At 37.2% G+C, this 27,858-nt stretch overlaps 1 protein-coding gene across 5 annotated transcripts in view; it reads left to right on the top strand.

Annotated features, from left to right (window-relative positions):
• The first annotated feature begins 321 nt into the window (after positions 1-321).
• CDIN1 (CDAN1 interacting nuclease 1) overlaps positions 322-27,858 on the top strand; it is a 212,335-nt gene continuing 184,798 nt past the window's right edge. Inside the window, exon 1 of one of the 5 annotated variants that reach the window (XM_046010362.1) lies at positions 322-625. In XM_046010362.1, the coding sequence (XP_045866318.1) occupies positions 525-625 (101 nt within the window). In that variant the 5' untranslated portion in view covers positions 322-524. The remainder of the gene's footprint in view (positions 626-27,858) is intronic. The other 4 variants (XM_046010363.1, XM_046010359.1, XM_046010360.1 and 1 more) reach the window with 4 other exon arrangements.

Raw genomic sequence — 27,858 nt, forward strand, 5'->3', positions numbered from 1 at the left:
AAGCGTATTCAAATGGCGCGCCCAAGCCGTCCTTTCTGGGGCTCAAGCTTGAGGATCATGGGACGCTTTTGTGCCCTGCTGCCCGGTTTGTGAGCTAGCACTCCCTGACTGCTGGTAGCTGGTAGAGTATGAATTCCGCGAACAGACCAGGTTGATCCCAGGTGAACGCAGCCCGGACACCAGTCCGCAGAGATTTAGGCGCCACCTCTGCTGACGGCAGCTCCTTCCTGGTTGTTTTGCCCTTAACCATCATGGCGGCGGGTTGCCTTCGGCCGGGCCCACTGCGGCTGCTCAGAAAGCCAAGGTAGGGCAATCGGGTCTACAGCCCGCCTCCCGCCGCCGAGCTGCCGGTTGAAGCCTAAGCTGTGCAAGTTAGTGGTGAAGGGGGTATAGGAACAAGCCAAAAAAGACTAGGACCCAGCGCTTTGCCGCTGTCTGCCCACCCCTCGTCTCCCGGAACAAAGGCCGCTGGAGCCCAGGGCGTGTTTTCCTTGTCCCCGCCACTTTCCCGTCCCTGGCCCAACATGATACTGACCAAAGCCCAGTACGACGAGATAGCCCAGTGCCTAGTGTCTGTGCCGCCTACCAGGCAGAGCCTGAGGAAGCTGAAGCAGAGGTTCCCCAGGTAAGTGTTCGTCTCTCCACTCGCACAGCCCTTTGCCGGCAGCAGCTGTGCCTGGGCATCCCAGCCAGCGCTTAGGAGCCACGTGTCACCCATGAGCGGGGAGGAACAGGAGCGTCTGGTGTTGGGTGATCAAGGATGTGAAAAGCTTTCTTCTTTCACCTGTCTTCCACAGGAGACTCTTAAACTGATGAATCCCTGGTAGCTTCCCAAGGCCTTGAAATTAAATTCAAGTCCACAAACGTTTATTGAAAACTTGGTGCGTTCTAGGTGATGGCTGCCCATGATAGGTGCTTCCTAAATGTCTGGTTAATTGACAGATACCGACGATGACTGATAGGTGGCAGGGCCTTCCCAAAGTGGAAATGCAAAATGGAAGACCGTTTCCCATTGGCCCCGGGAAACAAACAAGGGACCACAGGCCTAAAGGGGCTTCCTACTATTCAACTCTGACTCTCTAAAGCCATTAAGTGATCTCTAGGGTTCTCAGTGCAGTAAGAGACTCACGCCCTAAGGGTTCCACTCTTGGGTCAAGATTGGCCATTTTAACAACCATATTATACACACTCCAGGTGTATTTCATACTTCCCACCCTTGCACAGATATCACCAAATACATGTTTTCTTGAAGAAAGAGATTATTGGATAATTGATATTAATAAAGTACAAATTGAAGAGTAAAAGTCTTTTATGACCTCAATTTTTTTTGAAGGAGTCAGTTTTCTTCATCTATAAAATGTTTTTTAGTATTACCCAGATATAATTAAAGGCAATATTTTCCCTTTTATAGTTTCTAAGACTTTTGTCAGACTTGTTACCAAGGAATAAAATTGACAAACTGGGATTTAATTTTCTTTCATTAACTCTTGCCAACTTTCCAATGAACAGTGAAATAGGAGAAAGCTCGTTAGCTGAGAGAACAGGTAGATTTTTCTGGGCTGTTCTGGGCAGCTTGAAGATGGAGCATACATTTAGAACTTCTGCTCTTGTTATGTTCTCATTACTACTGTATTTTTGCTTCTCTTTCTTTTCACCTCCCTTTTCCCTCTCCTCTTCTACCACACTTCTTTCTCTTTATCACTTTTTTTCCCCCCTTGTTGCCTCATCTCTATAAGAAGTAACTTTCCCATATACTTATGGAGGACTTAGAAAGTGTACTAAAGAAGGCTGCCCTTTGTTTGGGGCACAATGCTCTGTTGCCTATTCTCTTATGTGCTTCCCCCACCCCCCCATGTTCATGACATGGCCAATATTTTTCAATTTTCCCAAATACCATTCAGTGAATAACTAACTCTTCTTCCACTGGAAACTTTACAATCTGTACTACTACTCTGCAAAAGATGAGATTAAAGGGTCATTTAGCAGCGTGAGTGGAAATTCTATTAACAGTGTGATTTTTGGAGCTGACTTCACAGTTTTCATGATAGCACTGTTTTACAACAGGTGGTTGTTGCAAAGGCCTTGAGCAACCTTTAGATTTGATAGTTCATTTTACTAGAGTCAGTCAGGTAAGGACCTCATAGATAATTTCTGATGGTTCAAATAGGTTAAGTGACTTTTCAAAATGCCTTTAGTCAAAAGACAAAACAATGTCAAATACAGGTTTCTTGACTTCCAGTTCAGAATTCTACACTAAGCTGCCTTGATTAGTCTTCATATTAATAGTAATAACAGTGATAACTATTTTTTGGTGGTATTCACATATACTAAGTCCTAAAAAAAAATCAAAGTACTGAAATGGTTTTGTTTTTGTTTTTAAGATTTTATTTATTTGAGAGAGAGAGCACATGTGCAGGAACGGGTGTGAGGGGAGGAGAGGAAGAGGGAGAGAGAGAATCCCAAGCAGACTCCACCTCGCCCAGTGCTGAACCTAATGCAGGGCTTGATCTCCCCACCCCAAGATCATGACTAGGGCTGAAATCAAGAGTCAGAGGCTTAACAGACTGAGCCACGCAGGGACTCCAGTACAGAAATGTTTTTTAAAAGTTACTAAAAATTTTATTTTCCTGATTTTTAAAAGTTGTGCATGCTCAGTAAAGAAAACAAGAATTACTCATAATTGCATGCCCAGAAAATTTCTTTTAATATTTTATATATTTCCTTGTGGTCTTTTTTTCAGTATAATACTGTCCTTATTAATATAGTTTATAGATCTTCCTATTCTTACTTAACGTATTGTGAGCACTTCTCATGAAACTCTTCACAATTTGTTTCAAATAAATAATATCACTTTATATATGTGCCATCCACTTCTTTATTATTGGACATCAGATGTTTGTTTTTTAAATTTTCTGATGTATTTGGTATATAATGCCAAGTCTTCTACTTATTTTCTTTAGATCCACAGATGTTGGGTGTGACTATATCAGTAGATTTTGAACTTTTTGGTGTTCAGATCCCTTTATACTCTAAATAAGCCTCAAAGACCCCAAAGAACTTTTGTTTATGTAGACTACATCTGTTGATATTCACCAAAATGTAAATTAAAATTGGAAAATTTTTTAAAAAATCTTATTTATTTTAAAATGACAGTAACAAACCCATTTTGTGTTATCATATTTTTCTGATTAATAACCATCATTTCAAAAAAGTAGTGAGAAAATGGCATTGTTTTACATTTTTGCAGATCTCTTTAGTGACTGTCTTAAATACACTTGATCTTAGCCAAAAGGCGAAGAAACGATGTGACTATCTTAAATAGAAGGAAGACATCTGCTTCTGTATTCAACCTGTTGTAATATGTTATTTTGATTAAAGAGTATGAAGCAACTCTAGCCTCAGACAGATATAGTTGGAAAAGAGAAGAATAATTTAATAGGCCTTTTAGATAATTGTGGATATTTTTGTTATTACATAAAGCCTAGCAAGTGGTATTTTCTCAAAGGTTAGTTGCAAAGTAGAATGTGAAACCATATCGTGGAGCTTTTCACTCTTTTATATTACAGTCCACTGGCCTGTCTTGAACTTTGAGTGGATCTTTCACCCATTCTTGATTTTTATCATTCATGCATTGTTTGTTTGCAAAATGTTGGTTGTGAGTTATGTGGATCTTCCAAATGTTGTCACCTTTCATTTTACAGTATCAAAAAATCACATTCGTTAATATCCCCACAGATCTCATCAGAAAAATATGTAAGATTTGAAGCTGTCAAGCTTATGGTGATAGGTACAGAGTTTTCCAATATTTGAGTTTTCCCTTGAAAGCTCAAATTTTATTATTGCAACAAATATTATCACTTGTTTTCTTTGAAGTGACAGGCTCACATTGTTTATTTTTGAGAAAATGTCTTCCAGACACTCACATCTAAATAATTATACTTTGTTCATTGCTCGTTCAAGTAAAATGTGGTGTCCCATGGAAAAAGTGGCTGGTTCAGCAATCATGTAAGTAGCCTCCCTTGAGTCAAGCTTCGTACTTGGATATGTAGACGTGCTTTGTATTTGCTTCTTATTTTGTCCTATAGAATGTTAAAAGGATGCATATTCAAAGGTAGAGATTTAATAAAGTTAATTAGTGAATCTTAAGATGTTCTTATTGTGAAACTGACTTTTTTTTTTTTTTTTTTTTTGTCCTACAAGTATGTTGCAGTGAAATTTACAGTGACTTCCTAGAACAGTTTGCCTGGCCTTGATTTCTGCATAGGGACTGTCAGGTTTTACCCATTATTGTTTTTGTACTGTCCATGCAAATTTCCCACAAAAGGCAAATCATGTCTTACTATTCCGTAAAAATAGTTTCGACTTTATAGACCCCTGAGAGGGTTTCAGGGACTCTAGGAGTCCATTGGGGTCCACTGACCACACTTTGACATGAACTATTTCAAATCAAAGAATATGTATGTTTTGAAGGGTTTTGGTGTATATTGATAAATTAGTGTCAAAAGATTATACTGAGGCACCTGGGTGGCTCAGTTGGCTAAGCATCCGACTCTTGATTTTAGCTCAGGTCATGATCTCAGGGTTGTGAGAGAGAGCCCCTGCCCTCCCTCAGGCCTGGAGCCTGCTTAAGATTTTCTCCCTCTCCCTCTAATTCTCTCCCATCTCTCCCCCCACCTCTCTCTGTCTCAAAAAAAAAAAAAAAAAAAAAGATTATACTAATCCTGTTATTACCAGAGCATGAGAGTATCTGTATCTACAACTTTGGCCAGCATTAAAAAGTGTCATTATTTAATCTTTAATATGATTGATCAAGATTGACATTTTGTAATTTGCATTTTTAATTATAATACATTGTGTATTTCCCCACTTGTTTAATGACCACTTAACTTTCTTCTTCTTGAATTACCTGCCTGCTGTCCTTTGTCTAATTTTATATTGGAGTGTTTGCTTTTATTGTTTATTGATTTGTTATTGTTTAGTGATCTGCATATGTTAAGGATGTTGATCCTTTATGTGTCATATCTGTTGCAGATGTTTTCCCAGTTGTTAGCTTTTAAATATTCTATTTTTTTATTTTTTAAAATTCTTTTTAAAGATTTTATTTATTTATTTGAGAGTGAGAGCATAAACAGCAGCAAGAGTGTGGGTGAGGAGAGGCAGAGGAAGAAGCAGGGGCTCGATCCCAGGACCCTGAGATCATGATCTGAGCAGAAGGCAGACACATAACTGACTGAACCACCCAGGCACCCCTTGTTCTATTTTTTATATGCTTAACTTTAATTTTATGCTCTTTTTTCTGAAAAAGTCCTATCCTAAGACATGAAAACTGAATCTTGACCTAAATTTTCTTCTAGATTCTTTATGGCTTTCTTTCTTATCAAATATTTAATCTGTCTAGCTGAAGTGTATTTTAGTATATATTCAAAGGTAAAGATGTAGCTTAATCCCCTCCCCCGCAAATGCTCACTGTGGCTTCTACTTGCTAGTCTCACTTATCCATGACTTCTTTGTTTTCACCGAAATTACAAATTTATTTCTCTACAAGTCACTATGTTGAGCCTGGGCGGTCCCCTTAACTGTTCTGGTTTTATAATCCTTCGATTTAAAATGAAGGGCTAGCGCTTTATGATGTCTAGTATTGTACAACTTCAAAATTCACCCTCATTCTATTCTCTTCTGTTCTGCAGTTTTACAGGTAATGGACCCTTTGGGCCCAGGAATATAGGGCATACTGTATTTAAGTACTTGCTGAGGATACATTCATTGATTTGCAGCTCCCAGCTTATTTCCTGGACCTCCTATTCAGGTAGAAGCCCCCAGTCCAATCAGATTATATTTTACATTTTATTTTCCTGTCTAAACACTACATATGTATCTAATTATATATGTGTGTGTGTGATTCTTAGAGAGTGCCAATATACCCTTCACACAGGTTCCCCTAGTGTTAACATCTGACATAACCATAATAAAATGATCAAAATCAGGAAATTAATTTTAATGTAGTTTGGTTAATTAATCTACAGGCCTGTTTTGAACTTTTGCTCATTTTTTCACTCACATCCCTTTTCTATTCCAGGATCACACATTAGAATTAGTTGTCATGTCTTCTTAGGCTCCTCCAGTCAGTAGCTGTTCCTTACCATTATTTTTTGTCTTTTATGATCTTGACAGTTTTAAAGACTACTGGCCAATTACTTTGCAGAGTGCCCCTAAGTTTGTACTTGATGTTTTCTCATTATTAGATTGAAGGTAAACATTTTTGATAGAAAATACCCCAGAAATGCTGTTGTACCCTTCTCATTACCTCATATCAGGGGGTGCATGACTTTATATGTCTTATTGCTGGTGAGGTTAACCTTATTCGCTTGGTTAAAGTGTGGTGTCTGCCAAGTTTCTCCATTATAAAATTACTACTATTCCCTTTCCAATAATTACTTTGTGGGGATATCCTTTGAGTCTATGCAAATATCATATCACACTGTTCTGTTGATACAAGCATCCATCAGTGGTTCTTGCTTGAAATTGTTATTACAGGTATTTGCCTAATGGTGGTTTTCTATTTCTCTCGCTGGAATACTCTTTCAACTAATATCATCTACCACCACCATTTCATGCGAAACAATCCATCCCACAGTCGGCTCATGATTTTCACTGGTACTTGCAGTTCATTCACCTCTCATGACATTTGATCTGTAATAATTCACTTTGTGATCACTATGTCTGTGGCACTATTTGAATATTTTTTAGAAAACAGGACATTGTAGTATTAATTTTGAATAGCTTGCAATCTGAGGAAAGACTTTAAGACACATCCGTCACTCTAAATTATTAGAATCACAGAATCCCGAAGGGATTTGTGGAACATTTAGTACATGTATGTTTAGTCAAGTGGGTGTCTTTGAGAAGATATGCCTTGGTTGGAAATTCTTTTGCTGACAAACTAAGCCCTTTGGCACAAATTTCATTTTTCCCTGAGTTCCCTTGTCATGGATTTGTTATTTGGTTGCTATTTATGCCTGTACTAACGAGTCAGAAGTCTTGATACCTTACATCTCTAAGCAAATACTTGTCTTTACCTTACTGTGTATCTTTTCCCTTAGGGATCCTGGCTCAGCTGTTTCTAAGAGTGCCTTCCCCATTCTTAAGTATGATTTTCTGTCTTGGCCCATAAAATCTACTGTTTTCCCAGTCTTGGATCATAGTATAGGCAACCATATACTCATATGGCTATTCCTAGAGAAATTTCACAAGGAGTAGTTAAAAACTTGTTGGCTCATTTTCTTGAGATCTTCACCTACTTTTATCTGAGAACTGGAGTTAGGTCTGACTCTATTTTGCATTTTCCAGGGTAGAACTTAGTGGGACTTAATGGTGGACCTACAGTCCAGTCTGGTTAGGAGTGAAGTAGCTAAGGGACGTGCTTGGGACAAACACAATTTTATTTAAGTTTTACATTTGTTCAGAGTGGTGTAGTTTAATTTGGTTTTGCCATTGACTACAGTTACCCTTTTTTGAATAATGTTACCCCCCACCTCCAGTGATGCATTTTAAGCTATTCTCTTGTCCCATAGGGAGCCTTATATTTTATTGTTTTTTTGCTTCCTATAACCATTTGTTCTTGGGGAGTGACCTGGCTTTGCCACTTTTATCTGAGTCACAGTTGCCTCATCTGTAAGAAAAAAAAAAAAAGGGGACAGAGCTCCATTGCTAAGAAGTAGAAGAAGTGGGATTCAAACCCAGGCAGAGTGTAACTGCAGACTCTTAACTCTGTGGATTGCCTCTCGCCATTCAGTTCCTTAAGTCTGTGGTAAGGATTAAATAAAATAAGGCATGTAAAACACTTAGCATAGTGTAAACGTTCTGGTAAGTATTTAATGGATGGTAAATATGATTATTGTTATTATTAGAATTTAGTAGCTGGCCTACAGTAGAAGAAATGTCTGAGTATGAACCTTTTGAAACATAAAACAAAATTTTGCTTTGATACGGATCAGTTGATTGTATGGCTCTGAACACATGGATTTAATCTTTAGTTGAATATGGCCCAGATATCAGAAACTTGTCTTAAATCTTTCATAGTAATATATAATGTCATTTAAAAGAAAGGAAACCAAACTTTTGAACCCAGATGCACTGATTTTTAAGAATTACAGTAGCACATTGCAGTGTATAATTAATAGTGATTTACTTAAATTGGAAGATTATTCCTATTCGCCTGTTCTCTCAGTTGAATTGATAGCTCGTTCTCAATTTGTGGTCAATTTTCTATTCTTTTGATAATGTTGTGGTGCACCGAAATTCCAGAATAATGAGTGAGAATGGCCTGTAAAGAGAGAAAAAGTCAGTCAGCCTTTTATTGAGCTGGAAATTCTTTGGGTGGTTTTGCTGAGGAAACATAACTGATTTACATGACCTTCAAAAAATAGTAATCATATACTTAAAAATACATCTAGGAGTATTTATGTATTGATCTTTAGGGCAAATTGGAAAAGAAATCTGCCTAAAAAGTGGCCTAAGAAAAGAATATGGTTATTTCATGTATTTCCTTTGGTCATCTTTTAAAATATGATTTTTTGTTTCATAAGATTTCAGGTTTTTATTTTATTGTTGCATTGTAGCCTAGCTTTAAAATTTTTCTGGAAGGTTATTTTATTAAGGATATGACACCTTGTGCTTTGATCAGATATCTGTGCCTTTTTGGATTCTCATAGTTGCAAAAGTGAAATGAGCTTGCATTTCTATGAAGGAGTATTTGGAGAAAACCTCAGATAATGTTATCTTGAGATGAATGTACATGCTGACTCTATTTCTTACTAGTTTGAGGAGAAAATTTTTATCTTATTAGATTATTGGCTTCATTTTAAAGTCTATATTCAGGCATCAAACTTTAGTCTACTAAGTAATAACTCATCTCAGAATGTTCACAGGCACAATAAAGAGGAATTATATATCTCCCTAGGAGAAAAATGATGTTGATGTTTAGGGTAATAATATCTTAAAATTTGACTTTCAGCAAATGTTGACTGAATTTAACAGTATATTTTTATCATACCTTTTGTGCAGTTTTGCCACATTTGTTGAGTTTTCCTTAGAACAATCAATATACAAGTACTTTACCAGAATAAGTGGGGAAAATGACCTTAACATATAAAAGTCATATACAGGTGTGAAATCATATGAGAGACAGGTAAAGAATAAATATTCCTTTATTTTCAGTTGGCTTATTCCTGAAAGGAAATGTTTTCAAATGTTTAATTCAATGTATCTTTCTCTCTGCTGTCAGATTGCTTCTACCATGAGCTGGTACACAGTGAACACAGTAAAGGTGTTGGGGTATAGCTTCTAACTGAATGACGAGTGTCCATTTCTCAGGGGAACAGAGCAGACAGCTGGCTCCAGGATGGTTTCCTCGCTCCATGGGCTTCGAGACGAGCATGGAGCAGTCTGTGCCTTGTGTATTAAAGACAGTACATAGCCGGTCAGAAGTCCAACCCTTTCCTAGCCACTTTCAGGAACTAAATACTGCCTCTTTCTTTTCTTTCCTGTTCCCTTCCATTCCGACCTTTCAGGAGGCATCTTGATATAATATATTAAAGAGTTAATAGTTCTTCTTCATAACTTAGAGCTTCCTTCATGCCAGAGAACAGTGACACTATTGACATTGTCATCTTTTTCAAGTGCTTTCCCTTGCCTGAGGGCTGATCTTTTCTGTCCTGGTTTCCGAACAGCGCATAAAGTTTTTTTGTTTGTTTTTTAACCTAAGTTTGGTATTCACATCATGACCTGATAAACACCTGAAATATCATTGAGACAATGGAGGGGTCTGCAATTTTCTATCCAAAGTAAAATGTTAAAACATCTTTTTTCCCCTGTGTGTTTTCAATATTGAGATTTAGCTGCTAAAATGTTTGAAAACTTTTAAAGTTAGAGAAATAACTTCAAGACCATGGAAATAAATATGTTGAGTCTGAGAAAGCAGTACAAGCAAAGGAAAAAGTAAGTGGGTTCATGTTTTTTGATACTGTCAAAAGTACTGAGTCTTTCCCTGACCAAGTGCTGGCCCCTGCTGATTGGAGTGATTCTGTATGAAGCTTGATCTTTTTCTACGGCTGTCCTGGGAGCAGTAGTGATACACAAGATTAAGACTTAAAAATACATGGTGCATTGTCACCCTTTCCTCCCCCAACATAACTCATCTATTTCTCGTATATTTTTTTTATTATTGTTGAGACTTGTCCCTTGCTTCAGGATCAAGAAAGGATGACATATATACTCTAATCTTGTATTTATTCTGCTTTAGGAAATAGCACACCTTTGATATTTACAAGGGTTATCACTTCATGACTGTTGGAATCCCCGAATATGCAGCTAGCACTAGAGTGGATGGCAAGGGTCTGAAGCTTTGTGATGCGGGTGTTTGGTTGAGCTCACTTAGTAGCTAATTGACTTGGTCTTCCCCAAATCAGGCTAGTGGTAGAAAAGATTCAGATTTACACTTGGCAAACTCCTGAATTATGTTTGTCATGAATATTTGTGATCACTCTCAGGTGGAGCTGGGGATGGGGATGTTTAATCTAGGAATGCTGTGGGTACCCAACTTCAGTGCCAGGATGAATAGAGACAGAGTGAAATCTCTATGGTTTGTCACTCATACCTCTGCCACATCTTAGCCTCCTGAGATTCTCTAACTTACAAGATGGTGTTTAAGACTAGAAGGGGAATAAGACTCTTTCTAGGGGTAGCCTTGGTAGATGGGACGTGGTAGAGTAAAGCATCCCTTAAATGCATCTTCCTACAATCACATGTGAAATTAGACTGGGGATTTATTTTTATTTTTTTTTCTATTTTTTGCTTCTGTCTATAACTCTTCCAAGCTGATGTCATCTTTTGTCAAGGTGTACTACACCTTTATTTGTTTTTGCTGATAATATTGGAGGGGAAAGCTAATAAAATTTGAAATTAACTTACACTTCAAGCCCCATTTAGCAAAGATAGTAAATGGACTGGGAATGTGAGAGAGACTCTTCATGGGATAGCATTAAAAAACCCCACAGACTCTTACAGTTTAGATGTAACAAAATAGCTCACAAACATCATTTCTTAACTGGCGAAGTCAACAGTATCTGGATTCTTATTTCCTGAGGCCAGCTAAAATACATATATAAAAATAAAATCCATTTCACCTCCAGTTTATAACATTTGGATTTTTATTTGCACCATGATGGACATGTTAGAGACTCTTTGGTGTAAATCACAGAAGTTTCTCCAGAGGGACCTGCATACCTCTCTTATTATTTTAGATTCAGTGATTTCTAGAGCGTTGTATTGAGAACCAATTAGTGATCACCTAGTCAAATCAGTTAATGTTGTAGATGCACCAAGGGAGCAGTGCTACCCGGTGATCTGGACAAAGATACACACCTGCAGGTAAAACTCTCCCTCTGTGCTCTTTAACTAGAGATCTCAGATTCCTGTCTCTTGAGGGGCCGGGCAGGTACCAACAGGAATGAATGAATGAAGCTAACCTGGTTGGGATTGTGGCAAAGGGAAAGAATGGTTGTGTGTACTAATGTGGCAGCCGCCACCTTATGCCCCATGCTGCTGGGTCTTGTATTCCCTAGAAAACAGCTCTCTATCTCACTTTTAGAAAAAAATACTCTGAGTTTTGAATGTTGTCCATTTGTTGGAACTTTTAAAGACACTATGGGCCAATGGTTTTCTTGCCAAACAGAGCAAATCTGTGGGCTGAATTTGGCCCACAACCAGTGGGTGTTGGAACTGGCTCTTTCTGGCTTGTGAAAGCTGATGATAAGTATCTTTTCCTGACTCTACAAGCTGTGACCTCCCATCTAATAGCTTAAAATTAGCAGCAGTAGGAGTGTTTACACCGCAGAAATTGGCTAACTTGTGACAAACCTGGGATCTCCCCACTGCCACCAAAGGCATTTCTTCAGCCCCGCCTCCGTCACCACTGCATACCATCGTCAATTTGAGACTTTTGCATGGTACATTATGGCCCTGTAACATGTCTTTTCCAGAGTTTTCTTAACCCAGTTTATTCTGTTTGGTTTTTTTTATAGCTTTTTTCCTAAAAGGACTGAAAATGCTTACATCTATATTTCATTTATTCTTATAATACTTTTGATGGGCTTCCCCCCCTTTTTTTTGTTCAAAGAGAGCATACATATATTTTTTCCCCGCTATAGTTTATGTGGGAACTAGAATGCCAGTTTTGAGCCTTAGAAGTACCTAGTATATTATTGATATTATGATACATATCATAATGGGCATTTGACTGAACTGACCTGAGAAAAATGCTGCTTGGTTGAAAAAGAAAAAAAAAAAAGCCATATATATATGTCTCATTTAAGGAAAATTGATTCCTTTCAAAACAAATTAATTAGCTAACTTTAGGGATATTACAGTGATTCTTTACTCTCTCTAGGAATTTGGAAATGTTCCAGTGGTATACCTGAGGGTTTATCATGTCAGAAATTATTTTTTTTGAGAAACTTCAAGCTTAGCTGTTACATCTTCAGTTGGCAGTTACTCTAGTATAAAAAGAAAATAAAGCATCTTTATAATTATAATGAAAAACAAATGGGAAAATACCCAGTTGATTATAATTTGATTTTGTGCAATTTTATAAAGACTCAATTATCACATGTTCAAATATGTTTCTTTTCTACATTTAAAGTGTCAGCAATAAAGTAATATGACAGTGTACAGCTAAAACAGATAATAAAATTAACATTAGGCAAGAATATATGCATTTTAGAATAAGAGGAGAAATTCTTTGTGGAGATAGGCCCACATGAGTGGGCTGGCCAGGTGGTATTGAGTTTGGCAGAGATGTTACAGCCTGTTCTTGACCTTGAGTGCTTTATCAGCTCTCTCTGCTTATGGTTAATTATTTTATAAATTGATAGGAGTTAAAACCCATTATTGGGAACTCCAGGAGGCGGTTCAGTTTTTTGTTGTAAAGCCAGTTTTATAAATTGGCTTAAAGAGCTTGGTTCTGGAAATGGACCTATGAATTCTGGTTTCATGACTTACTTGCTGGGTGACCTTGGGTAACTTTCTTCATGTCTTGGTGCCTTATTTGTAAAATGCGATTGTCATGAAATTGAAATGAGGTAGTACATGTAAAATGAGTAACATAGTTCCTAATACTGTGCTAAATAAAATTTTCTGTTTCTGTTATTGCTACCATTATTGATTTAATGATGCTCATTGCAGTGGTATTTATGCTTATAATAATTAGACTCAGGACATCAGAATTGAAAAAATTTTGCCTAAAACAAGCGCCTTTATTTTCTAGGTTTGCCAAAAATGTTTTGCATTTAATCCCAGGATAATAAGAAACCTACTTTTCGTCAGTTACAGTAAAGTCCTTAGAGGATAATGGCAATCAAGATGGGATTTTGGGGGGATGACAGATGAGGATATATAGGTTTAGGTTGATTCTCCTTCCCGCCTCCCCCCCGGCCAAGTAAGTGTGAATATTAAAACCTGAAAATTTTTAGGTATTTTTTTGTCTAATTACAACTGAAATATAAACTGCCATATTCTGGAATCTCTTTTACATTCCCACCCTACCTTGATAGCAAGGTGGTTATGAACTTAATAGAGATATTAGGATGGACACCAGTTTTGGAGTCAGGGTTCTGCCACCAGGATGTAGCTAGAGTCCAGGAATTATGTGAGTTCAGGTAAAAGTCTTTCAGGGCATGGAGATCTTGTGGGATCTCCAGATCATAACACGAGTGTGGACACTGGTTTTAGTGTTTAATATAGATATTAATAAATTTGAAGATTGAGTGCTTTTTCAACAATCTTAAAATCTTTTCATGCTACTAATACTGATTATGAAAAGACCTTGAGGTAAACACAAAGAGATTGCATAAACCTTTTAAAGAAAATAGATATATTGCCCTTTAAGGCTTTGGTTATTATTTACAATGTATTCTAGAATGCTGCCTGCAAAGAATTTGCTTAATTTATCTTATTTGTGCAGTTCTGCTGATCATATCATTACAATAATAATGAATTGGGCAAGGTAGTAATTCTTCCCCTTTTCTATTCTATTTATCGTAGAGCCTATCTTCTAGGTTCTCGGTTGAGGAGAGGCTTTAAGATATAGACCTACTTCATACTTCACTTAAGGTTCTTAGACCAGATAAGAATAAAGGTATCAAAACTGGTTAGAAATCATTGTGTTTAATAATAATAATACTTAAAAATTTGAATGATACTCTGAAAAATGGTACCTGTAGCCAAAGGTAATGGAAAAGTCATAATTGTACTATGGAATGTATTTTGGGGACAATGCCTTATAACTCTTCTGAAGTGTGAAAACGAGACTTGGTTAGTTTTATTTCATCTGTTAAGGGTGTGTAAGGAGTCTAGATTTGGTACATTGTGATGGAAAATATTTTATTCATGTTATAGCTTTTTGGACAATTGTATTCTGCACTGTATTACAATGGCACAATAAATTGCTGAATATACTGTCTGCTGAATATGACTTTACCATGAAAAATTTGATGCATGGAGAAGGAAAGGTTGGAATATATCAACCTTTTCTGACAAGGGACTTTGAATTTTGACCTAATACAGGTGACCTTTGTGTGCAATAAAAGTGAGCTTAATCTTGAGGTCAAGGTTGAGGTGAATGGCAGAGCTGACGCTGATTGTGGGTACTTCAGAGCCTACCTGGCTATTGGCTCAATGGGAGTCTGGCACTTTTCTTTTTTCTTTTTTTTTTATTTTAATTTTTAGCCTTTTCAGGAGCTTATTTATAGTAAGTTGTTTAGCTCTTTAATACTGCCCCATTTCCTCAAAGTCCAGATATCTGTTTAGTTGTGGTAAGTTTGTCTGTTTATTTATAAAGTTTACTGTTTCTGAGTGAAAGGTATGAGTGTGCTATTATTTTCTGTCCCATAGATAAGTCATAGCTAAAAATAAAAATGTTCTTATGGCTTAAAGAAAAGACAACTGACACATATAACCTTGGAAAGGAAAATATATCTTCTTCTTTTAAGAGGTTTATTTCTTTGACAAGTTGAACTCTTATTCTCTAACTTTGGAACTGTCAGAAGAATTTTTAAGTAGTTTGTACCTTTATCTAGATTATAATTAAGAGAACTCTTATGAATTATTGTCTTAAAAGGTTTGGATGATTTAGAGATTGGTTATTCCCTTGGAGGTTCCTTTGAAATGCATCCACTAATGCATTTACATTAGAATATTACATGATATAAAATATTTTTAAGGTTTTTCTTGCTGTACATAAAAGGAAAATTATTTTAAAACACAAATTTCACTATTAAATATCTCTACTGTTTTGTCATAGGTAAATTACACCTTAGCAAACATCAGGAAAAAAAAAACAAACCTGTCAGTATTATATTGTCTGAACACTTAGTGAGTGAATATTCTCCCCAAATAATGGTTAGAAGCAGCAAACAGTTGGGGAAAGTGTCAGAGCCTCTAAGGGAAAGAACTTCTACTCTTTTAATCGAGCCTGCAAAATATATTCCCCGGGACTGATCAGCTCTGAAGCACTGAGGTTTGATGATTGGAATGGCAGGAAACCATGCTTTCAGGACATAATGAATTGACGAGGCCATCCATCATTTGTTAGCATACACTGAAACGTAGGCTATGTGTGCAGAGGCCTGTGATTTAGTAAATACTTGGGAGATGAATAGAGCTTACACACAAGGGAAGATATTGCTGTCCTTCAGCAGCCTGAGACCCAGGCGCCTGCTGAGAAGGCCATCTGATGGCACATCATCAGTAACCGGCCTGTCACAGTCAGCGGTGCCCACCGACCATCGCCAGTATATTAAATGCATTTTTAATATCTGCTTCAGTAGATTTAATGAAGAAAATTTAGCTTCCATACTCCAAGCACTGCTTCTTCCAAGTGTTCTAAAGCATGGACTCTTGCCTACATAAGAAAGGGGGAAGACCATACCGGCAGTTGGGAGAGTGGATGGAAAAGGGCACTCAGACAAAATATGGTGCAAATAAAAAATGCTTCTAGAGGAGCTGGCATCTTGTTGGTGTAAAAAAGATCATTTTTTTTTTAAAGAGTCTTTTGATTAGTTCCTTAAGCTCTAATTCCCTTTTTGTCTCACAAGCCCTTTCCCTAGGAGGATTGAACCCACTGGTAAGAGATGCCAGCTTTCTGATCAGAAAGGAAATATTAGAAGGTGAATATTACAGTTTGGCATAATTTGGATAGAGAGACTCAATTTTAAATAAGTTTGTGTTTTGAGATACTCTTTAATTCTTAGGATATTTGCATGAAGATACAATTATAAAGTAGGATTTTTTTCTTACCTAGTTACTAACACATTTTTTAACGTTGAACTTTACTCATTAATCAAGTTAGTAAATTTTTGTCTGGTGTCATGCAGAACAGCTCAAAATGAATGAAAAAAAAAAGTAGTTGCCAACTTGATTAAAGAGTGCTCCTATATTTCTTAGCCTATAGTGTTTCTTTAGAAATTATAATTTTAAAATGTTCTATTTTTATATTCCAGCAAAGTATGTAGATTCATTCTTTTTAATGAGTTTCAGTGTTGACATTATTTACTACAAAACAGCAAGACAACCAATTAGATACTGTTGCAAGCATGCACTTTAAGGGTTTCCCCTCTTGTTTAAAAAAAAAATACAGAATATGCTCTTATGTTCACAGAAGAAGAAGCTACGGAATGGGACCTATAAATCTGATTCCTGCATGTGTCAAAACAGTAATGTATTAAATGCATATTATTATAAAAATTTAAGACATGTCTTAAACACACTTACATTTTTATAACACATGGCAATATTAAATAATACATTTCCTTGTTAGCATCTGTTTGCCGTCATTGTTGGCAAGACCTATGATTTATTGCTTAAATTAATGACCAAGACCATTTTGGACCTGATATATGCCCCTAAGCTTATTACATCACTAAATAAAATAAAATGTATGCGCTTGTGACAGAGTTATTTTTATAATTGTTTATCCCTTTAAGTGCCCTATTCAGTGATTCACTGAAAGGTTCATAATGGTTGGCTTGTAACCAGAAAATAATCTTAGAAAGGTAAAATATATTTCTTGTCTAGAAATAAAATGCCAGAGTGATGGTGATGATAGGGTTCCCAGCAAGAATTTGCAACACTCAAACCCGTTGTTCTTTTCTTCAGTGCGCTCAATTAACTCTTGTTGAATTTTTTTTATGCATACCCCCCCATTCTAAAAGCTGTCTATTAGTACTACAGCTCATCTTCATATAAACCCTTTAATATGCGTGAAGTGGTTTTGCTCTGACATAAAGCAGGAAGGGTTAAATTGTTCTTTACCAATGATTTTTCAGGTGCCGTTATCACCACGCATTAAACTGAGCGAGATGATTTTCCTATCATTCGTTCTTTTCTTTTGGGAGATTGGAGTTTTACTGTTTTTATATTGAACTCTATTTGACTTCTAGTCTTTATCTTTCCTTTCTGAGGATAGACCCTTCAGTATTTTTACAGTAACCTGTTATTCATCTGAAGTCACTCTGATGCCTGACTTATAATACAATATAATATGGCTTCATGGTTTTCTGCTCCGCACGAAGTATCTCATCGACTGTCAGTTCGCCTGTCACGTGATGGTAAGTTTTGATGGCAAAGTTTTAGGGAAGCTTAAGTCTTGCTTCTAGACTGCAGTGTCTACACCTTGAAACAGATGAAGGCTCTTTGGGTACCTGGGAGTGATTCTTGTGGGAAGATGATTATTTTGTAGATAGCCTGGGATGCTTATTGCTCATAAATGAAAATAAAACTTAGTTCCTGAGAAAGATCTTTTTCTTGTCTTTATCTCATTTTTACTGCATTTTAAGCCAAACAGTTCATTGGAAATTGAAACAGGTTTTGTTTTTTGTTTACATTTTTTCCTAATTTTCTTTCCCAAGGCATTTGATCTGGTAAAATTTGTAATGGTTCTCTCAAAAATGATCAGGCCAACAAACATTTGTGATTTTCTTGAAGAGCTCTATTGGCCTTTTCTACTTCAGGCTCTCATCTCCCATCTTTGATCTTTATATCTTCCTTTTCTTCTCATCTTCCTTGTCTGAGAGACCTGTCTCCAGATGAAACATTTTAAAGGAAGATTGATGAATGAGAGTTTTGAGTGCCAATGTCTAATTCCTTCTCTAACTTTTTCTTTCCTTTTCCCTCCCCTACTTTTGTGTGTGTATGCGTGTGTGTCCTTTGAGTATTTGAATATTGGTTCAGATCCACTAAGATTTTTTTTCTTTTTTTTTTTGCTTTAACCATTGTAGTTACTTTTTTTTTTAAGATTTTATTTATTTATTTGACAGATAGAGATCACAAGTAGGCAGAGAGGCAGTCATAGAGAGAGAGAGAGGAGGAAGCAGGCTCCCCGCCAAGCAGAGAGCCCGATGCTGGGCTCGATCCCAGGACCCCGGGACCATGACCTGAGCCGAAGGCAGAGGCTTTAACCCCCTGAGCCACCCAGGCGCCCCACCATTGTAGTTACTTTTACCTGTTCATTTGAAATGTACACATTCTGTCTTTTACTTTCTATTTGCTTGATTATGAATTCCTCGAGGTTAGGAGCCATGTGTTTTGCTGTCATTTTGTCTTCCAACTCTTTCCTTGAGAACCTGCCATGGTATTGTGGTCCTTTGTGCAGTCAATGAATTCCTACCAACTTTCTTTTTTTTTTTTTCCTAAGATTTTTATTTATTTATTTATTTATTATTTTTTTTTATTTAATTATGCAACAGAGAGAGATCACAATCAGGCACAGAGAGAGAGAGAGAGAGAGAAGCAGGCTCCCCGCTCAGCAGAGAGCCCGATGCGGGACTCGAGAGAGAGAGAGAGATCACAAGTAGGCAGAGAGGCAGGCAGAGAGAGAGGAGGAAGCAGGATCCCTGCGGAGCAGAGAGCCCGATGCGGGGCTCGATCCCAGGACCCTGAGATCATGACCTGAGCCGAAGGCAGCGGCTTAATCCACTGAGCCACCCAGGCGCCCCTCCTACCAACTTTCTAATATGGGCCAATGCTTATTTCCATGATCTCTCTTTTTCTTTTAAATATTTGTTTATTTGAGAGACAGAGACTCAGTACTAGCAGGAGGGGCAGAGGGAAAAGGACAGAGAATCTCAGGCCAACAATGTGCTGAGCGTGGAGCCTGACTTGGGGGTCGATCCCACAACCCTGAGATCATGACCTGAGCCAAAACTAAGAGTCGGACGCTTAACTGACTGTGCCACTCAGGCATCCCTCTATGATCTCTCTAGAGGAGGCGGTAACTTAAAAGTGTGTTTTTTTATTTTGGCCAGTACCGTTCTGTCGAGTACCATACAAAGGACTTGCTATTCTTTCCCAAGATTGTTTCTGAAGCTCCCATTTTCTGGGTCAGGATGTTTAAGTCCTATTTAAAAATATTAAAATATTCAGTAGGCAGCTAAGTGCTTAGCCTCGAGTACTAAACACTAAATGAAAGTAAAATATAACACAGACATGGAGCCATTTGTTATATTTTAGTAGATGAAGCAATGGCAGTGTAAACCTTAACCTTGTAATTTTGTGAGTTCCACTTTGTCATGTAGCTGTAAGGGTAATCAAAATAAATCACGGAAAATGAATAAATATTTTCTAGTGCTTTCTCTGTGCTTTCAGAAGTGATGTTTGATCCATGAAATTTTAGTAAGTGTATTAAATAAAACAATATGATGTGCACTGTGTCAGATCTGATAAATTATTCGGTATAGGACATTTATACAACATATGTTGAGCTGCTACGTGAACAGCTTAATGACTATAAATTATGTTAATCTGTCTTGCCATTTTTACATTTTGTTAAAAATCGCACAATTTGTATTGTAGATATTTATATATATGTTTGTGGGGGGTGGGCAGAGAGAAGAAGGCGGCATAAGAAAGGCACAGGTCATCTCTGCGATGTTCTGACAGTGATCCGGGGCTCCTCAGCTGTGCAGTGTACATAACACAGATGTTGGGGAGTCATCTGTCAGCCATGCCTCTCCTATGGAGTTAAAGTTCTAGAGGGAAAAGAATTTGACACAGTGCTGTCACTGTTACATTTTCACAATAGAAGAGCATGCAAATATTGAACCTCCTGCTTAGCAGTAGTGCCCTGTCTAATGTCTGTGCTGGTTAGAATAAAAAATCATGGGTGCATCTTGGGCTCAGAGATCTGACAAAGGTCATGCTATGTTGGGCATTTGAATTGGAAATTGTCTGGACTTAGATTTTATAAAACTCCCACTGTTGTGTGTGGGGAGAATTTCAGCAGGGTTTTGTCCCTGGAGAGGCCTCTTAGGCCCTTTTCTGTCCTATGAATGAATTTAGATGTGAGGGTTACTCCTGCCTTAAAACTGTTAAGTTCATTTTGCATACATCCCTAGAGGGAAAAACTGGCAGATGCTTTTGTCTTGGAAGTGTTTAAAAGAAAACTGCAGAGCAGGAACAAGAGAGAAAAGGGGCCCTGTGTGGAGTCCCAGAACATTTTGGAAATGGCCAATATGCAGTTTTCATCAGTACGAAGGCGGGGTGCAATATGGTGCCTGTGGCTCACAAGGGAATATGAATGTTGATTAAGCATACTCCCAGGCTTTGAAATTCTGAAAGCAGTGTCAGAATAATGGATGTTGAGCAAATGTCAAGCATTTGTTAATTTCTCTGTTATTTGGAGTTTATCTACCATGATCAATCAAATAAACTAGTGCTTCTCTCCTGTGGCATGTGTCATTGATATGGTGATTAGGTGGCTAGAGAGACCTTCTGCTTTTTTTCCAGGTAACAGATTATAGAGGGGTAGACAGAGCTTTTCAGTTGAAGATTTGTTTATGGCTTGGTTTAGTAGAAATTTGAATATTAACTGAGGATTTTGAGGGTGATATAAAAATCTGTATCTGCAGGCAAAAGATACTAACTCTAATGCCATTTACACCAGAAGAGCTGGTAGTAGTGTTATGGCTTCCATCGAAACAGTTTTTGGAGTTTATTGAACTTCAGTGTAAAACTGGGTGAAAGAAATTTGATCTTGGAAGAATTCTGGCCTATTAACATTTGTAGATAGTTTTGGATCTGTTACTATTTTTGTCTCCTCCTTCCGCCAGTTTCAATTAATTCTAACAGAGCTATTGACTTTAATCCTTGAGAGGTGGTCAGTAGATTTTCTTCATGTGGTACAGTGTACTTTCTTTCTATTATTTTTAGGAAGCAATGCTACAGTGTTTTGATGTCCCTCATATAAATGATCAAAAGGTCCTTTCTAGCAGTTACTCGACTGCAAATTATGGTGAAGTACTAACATTCCATGGGGCGAGGAATAGTTTTCCTTTTAGAGAACGAATGGCCTGACCAACTGGGATTTCATTAGTGGTTGACACTAGCTACCATTTTTAAATGTTCTACCCTAAAGTGTAACTTGGACTGCAAGGGGGTCTTTGTGTGAAACTGCCATGGCTGGAATCGAGGCAGGCTAGTAATTAGGGATTTGACTTTTTTTTTTCCCCATTTTCTTCTCATAATCTCAGCCATGTAACTCACATGGTTCAGATGGAGACTAGTACTACCCTTACAAACCCAGATCATGTGAAATAGGTGCCTTTATGATTTTTGGCATGTTCATTCTGCAGAATTGGATCCCCTGAAGTCATCTGCCCCCTATTTTTAAGCCCCAGTGAACTTTCCCTTCAGGAGATTTACAGCTGGGCAGCTACAGGGTATTCACCCCATGAACTGCCCTATGTTGTTTCTGGAAGGCTCTTTTTTGATTTATTCAACCTGCCATGATGTCTGAAATATCATGGTAATTTCCAAAGTAGAAAGTCTTCAACTTCCTCTTTATGTTAAGGTGCTTCATCTTAACAGTCTCCACAGAGCTTTTGGTTTTGGCCTTCCCTGGGACTAGACCCCTAACACTCTGAATATAATCTTCATGTCCTGCCTGGTACATGGTGCCAATGAGTTCAACCACCAGCATCGCAAAAACGGACTGCACTGCAGACTGGCTTTTTTAGACTTCCCTCTGGAAACTCATCATTACCATGCCCTGGACACAGCATCACGGAATCATTTGCTTACATCACATACCAAAACACTCAGCCCACTGTTGATATGCAGCTCTCAAATTTATTTTTTACTTGTGGTGATAAAGCTGTTGTTCCTAGCTTAGATTAGAAAAACATGGAAAATCTCGTTATATTGTTGAAACTTACTGTGTAATAATATGAGAAAAGGAGTGTGAAATCAGAGTGTGAATTTCTTAAACATGTTCTCATGAGTGCCTCTGAGCACTCCTGTGGAAGCTGCTGGTCGTTTTAGTAAGTAGTGTCCCCCAGTGCCTGCCAAGCTATTAGACACTCTATCTCTTGGCTTCCACTTAGCTCTTCTAATGTCCACGTATCACTGAACTTTCCTCTTCGCTCATGTATTACAACAATCAAGTAATGACCCGTTAAAAAGCAAAAAAAGTGCTAGGACAATTACCGGTTCCTACTGGACACACATTCTAATGATAACCAAAGTGCTTTTGGGGTTCCATGTTAGCAAGAGTTTTTTAGAGCATGTGGCACAATCTTTTAAGTATCTTCAGCAGGGACAAACTTTGGGAATGGATCTGGTATTTGGAGATAGGCAAATATCAGGAGATCTGATAAATAAGGGAGCAGGTGCTACAAGGTGACTGAGGCGTCTGGAAACAATTATTTTGCCACGTGTTGCAATCCAGTAATGAAAAAATTTTTATTATATGTTTCTAGACTTGGTGGCCACCCTGTATTTTGGTTAAGATATGAGCTGTGACTATGAAGTTGACTTGCCTGTGTGACTCGTAAAGTGGTTCTAAAGTGATACCTAAAGATAAGTTTTATTTTGAGTAAAGGCAGCATCATTGAGGATCAGTGTACAAGCCCCACTCCTTCTCCAGGGTGATTATTTTGGCCAAAAATAGTTTGAGTGAATTAGTTCTTGTCTGCTGGCTGATTTTGTTACTTTATTCTCATACTGAGGGAGTGTGTAGATTCTCTTTCCTTAAACTATTAGCCATTATTTTATACCCTCCTCTTCTCTGGGCTCTTTAAATGTAGATAACTACTAAGAGGCCAAAGACACTTAGATTTCCTCCTAATCCATTCCGTTACCCACTTCCCTGGTGGTTGTTAGTAAATGATAAAATTCCTGAAAGACAGAGACTTTTTGGGAGAGGCGGAAGAGTGAAGGGTTAGATAAGTATAAAATAGCCAGTCCATGAATACCAGAGAAGTGGCTCAACATGGGATTTTCAGTTAATTTAAAGAACAAAACTTTTTTTTTTTTTTTTTTTAAATAAGAAAAGGGGACTGTAGTAGGACTGTAGTAATTCCAGAATTTCATCCTACATTTAGGGCACCTTTTCTTTTTAAGATTTATTTATTTATTTATTTGACAGAAAGAGAGATAGCTCAAGTAGGCAGGGAGGCAGGCAGAGAGAGAGGGGGAAGGAGGCTCCCTGCTGAGCAGAGAGCCCGATGCGGGGCTCGATCCCAGGACCCTGAGATCAGCCGAAGGCAGAGGCTTAACCCACTGAGCCACCCAGGCGGCCCCAGCTTACGACACATTTTCATAAAACTTCCCTTTCTCCGGTGGTAGTGGTAGAGTGAATGGAATTGCTTGTTTAGGTCTCTGGTTGAGTTCAAGTTTGAAGAATGATGAAAATTTTCCTTTATTTTTATTTTCTCTTTGTGTTTGGTATGTGTTTTTATTTGTCCAAGGATTGCACTTAATTCAGGATAACAGTATGAGGTTCTTTTCTCCTCTTACATTGTTCAAACTCAGAATAAAGAGGTTAAATTTTCCAATCCCTTTGGAAGGGAATTACACCTGCTATGGAGCTGGAAGAATCACTTTTATAAAAGGCTCAAGAAATAGGGAGATGGAGCCCTGAAAAGAGAGTTATTGTCTGTTTCTCTTGCATAGTTTCATGGTGGAAGGAAACGTGTCAAACATTTTAAAAACTGCATTTGTGATACATTAGTAAATCCTTTCCTTGGTTTGGTGAGGATTGATTAAACATTTTTTTGGTCATGTTTAAAATCATAGAGATAGGACTTTAAGTAGCTAAGTGTTGTTAAACACTATTTGATGCTTAGTAATTCATCTGGTTTTAAAGTTGTTCCAGCAAAATATTATTACAAGTTCCTATAGCAAACACTGTCAAAACCTCAGGGCTTTTTGGGATTCAAACAACTAGTTAGGGGTGATCTAAACTTAGGCAGACTGCCTTGTGCTTCAGTGATCGGTTCCATCGAGAAGAGGGTAGTTACACAGCACTCTGTGCACTTGACACATGCAAATGCTAAATACAGTAGCAGCATGAGGTCTCTGTCATTAACAGTAATTTATGTAATGAAAACCACCTGGCTGTTTTTTATAATTAATTGCTTGTAAATAATAAATTTAAATATAATTTATAGTTTTCTAAATTTGATTACTGTATAGGACCAACAACAAAACTAAAACAATTGGCAATTCCGTAATTGAGTTCCATGCCTTTTAAAAGGAGATATATATAAAAGTATAGACACACACACACACACACACACACACACACATACATATATATAGATATAAAGTATAGATATACATATACATATATATTTACCTTTAGGAAATATTTTCACTAAGGAATATATTTATTTAAGTATATCAGTTGAAATGTCAGGTGAAAATATTTTTTGGAGGAGAGTGGTAAGAATGTAATCAAGTCCTGCTAACCTTTCTTGAACTATCATGCAAATTTTGAAATAGTCTCCCTGATTTATTTTTTATATTCTTATTTCAGTCAGCCTTGTGAAAGTATTTATGCATATAATTTAAGACACAGAAAAAAGTGTACCTACTTAACAATAATGTAATAAAGCTGTTTTGAAAAAGAAGTTTTTTCCCTATTTTGTAAACTTCCAATTATGTTTTGAAAATAAATTATATATGGGAGAAAAGTACTGAAGTATATGTGATGATACGTTATATGCTGTGGAAATAATAAGCAGCTTTGCTTAATAGGTTTACTAAGCACAGTATCCCTGATTCAAGAAGGTTTTGTATTTGTTTCCATGGCCACATATATTGGCTATAAAAGAATCATTTTTTTTCTGATTTATTGGAAAATACCAGTGATTTATGTGGCTTAAAAAGAAAGGGGCCTTTGGAGCCCTGGCCTCTGTACTTCTTTCATTAAAAAAGAAAGGAGAGAAGCAAGGAAGGAGGACAGAGGAAAGAGGAGGATAGTTTATATTTATATATATATATATTTATATAATATAGTTTATATTAAACTTTATGTTTAATACTTCTCTCAGCAACTGTTTACTAACAGTTATATTTTCTTGGAACTTTATGAATGTGTTTTTTAAATTAATGTCTCTTTTCTAAATGCATTTCCACTAAAAGCTGTATCCTTCAAATATCTATATTGTTATTTTGTAGTATAGCAGTGAAATTACTATAATGACAATTTATGAAATGTGTAGACACTTTTGTAAAGGATTAATAAATTAAAGGAGAATTTGCAGCTTTGAGCTACAAACTTTATAAAATAGATTCTCCTCCATATGTGACCAGCAGCATTTTCCCTTCACCATGATTTAGTAAACTTAAGATAAATCAGTGATGTTTTATTAGCCAGTTGGACTTATAAAAAAATTTTTAGGGTTCTTTCTGTTCTTTGTAGAAGTTCAACTAAATCATGAACATAGTTCTGTTACGTAGCACGTTGCATGTTGCCTGCTTATGAGATCGAGAGGGTGAAGTCAAGGTAGGACCTGCTCTAGCTTGGATTGTCTATAAGAAATAAAAATCATGGCTTCTGCGTGTGGTCAGGGTGTGACCACCATTCATCACCTCAGCAACAGACATCAGATTCGTTGATTGCTTGGTTTCCAGGGTCTAATAATCCCCCAAGAATTTAGAATGTTGTTGACTGTCCCCATTTACATCACTGAAGAAAGAAGCTTTGCAACAGGTGCAGCTGTATACTAATTGTAGAGTGTGCTTAATCTGTCCAGAAGAGAGAGTGACTCCAAATTTGGTATCTTAAAGAGTGGAGTGACCTTTTAAAGTCCCAGGATGAGAACTGCCAACAATTGCAACAGGCTAATTATACCCACAAGGAGTTGTGAAGTGCTTTTAAGTTTTCCTATACACCTAGAAGTTCAGTGAACGGCTTGAAGTCATTAACATATGACAGATGCACTCCCTTTTCAAGGGCTCCTATGATAAGTTTTGATTGTAGAAGTGGGAATTTGACCCTAGCTTATCACTTGCTTCATTAGCTTGCTTGAGGACAAGGGCTTTTTTTTTTTGACATGAGAGTTATCTTACCCAGGTTCCAGAATTCCATCCGTCGCCTTCTCTCTGCTGATAGGAAGTCACAGTGATAACCTCGATGCTGGTTTTTCCAAAGCATGTTGCACATTGTGCAGTGTTACATATGTTTTATATGTAAGTATATAGAATATAATATGTTTCACCTATCATATATTTTATATAATATTATAACACCTTATCCAAGATGGGTATTTCAGAGTTTTGATTACATTATTTAGAGATACTGGCTTTATGTGATTTTTGTTCTTTTTTTTAATGGAAAATATGCAAATATATTTTTTGGCTTATAAAGAAAACAGAAAGTCTGACTTCTACATCTCCATGAAGTTGACTTTTTTTGAGGTTGGTGAGAAGAGGGAAAAGAAGTTTGAGTTTTATCCCTGGGGGCCTCTGTACACATGTGGAAGAAAGCACAGTGTGCTTCCCAAAGAATGAATGAGTGATAGAGGTACCCCCCCACACACGGGGGATGTGGAAATGGGGCATGGAAGGGCCTCATGCAATAAACCCTGTTACTGCAGCACTTAGATGAAATTACTTTTTATTATCTGGTTGGAAAACAATCTAAATAAACCATACAGGATTAAGGTTAAAAAGCCTCTGAGTAAAACCAGTTTGCGTAATCTAATTCTCTCTCACAGTATCTTTGTATTTACCTGCTTAGGATGCCTGTTTCAATTCTTTAATAGACTCTAGACTTAAACTTTATTTTAAAATATTTTCTGTTAAATTAAAATCTCTGTTTATAGAAGTCACTATTCCCTTAACCTCTAAGGGTTATTCATAGATTTGATATTCCCAACAGGCATAATCATATTTAGCTGTGTTCCTGTCAATTACCTGCAAGCTCTTTTTGTATAATTAGGGGATGGTTAATTTACTCTAAGTAAGGTTGCCACCTGTCTAGGGATTAACCCAAACAGGTTGGAAGTCCCAGAGAGACTTTAGAGTTTGAGCTTAAAGAAGTAGGAATTGATTTCTTAACTCTCTTCTGCCATTTTGGTGGCATTTTCTGGGTTAACCAGTAGTAATGGTGACAACAGGTGTTTTCTTGGTCCCTGTGTTTACTAGGTTGATAAACTCTGTTGTTAAAATAATAGGTGTCTGCAAATCTGTGTAAATCGCAGGTGTAAAAAAAAGGAGGTGTAATGCTTAGTACTCACTGAAAATGTGCTGGAAGGATCTTCTACACATTTCCATTGTTTCTGCTATTACCTGATCAGATTGTCCAATGGGTGGGAAGTGGCATCCCTAAATGAGAATAGTTAGAGGGCAAGAATTGTGTTCAGTGGAATTATTATCATCTTATCGGTGTTTCAGGGAAATAAAATATGAAGAACATCAATCATGTAGTCCACAGAAGAATTTGGGGACATAATTTTATAATATTTAAAATAAGCTGTGGGAAAAATGTAATAGTTTTTAATGAACATCCATTGCTTACAAGGT

The sequence above is a fragment of the Meles meles genome, chromosome 6 (assembly GCF_922984935.1).
Source record: "Meles meles chromosome 6, mMelMel3.1 paternal haplotype, whole genome shotgun sequence".
In the NCBI taxonomy this organism is placed as follows: Eukaryota; Metazoa; Chordata; class Mammalia; order Carnivora; family Mustelidae; genus Meles; species Meles meles.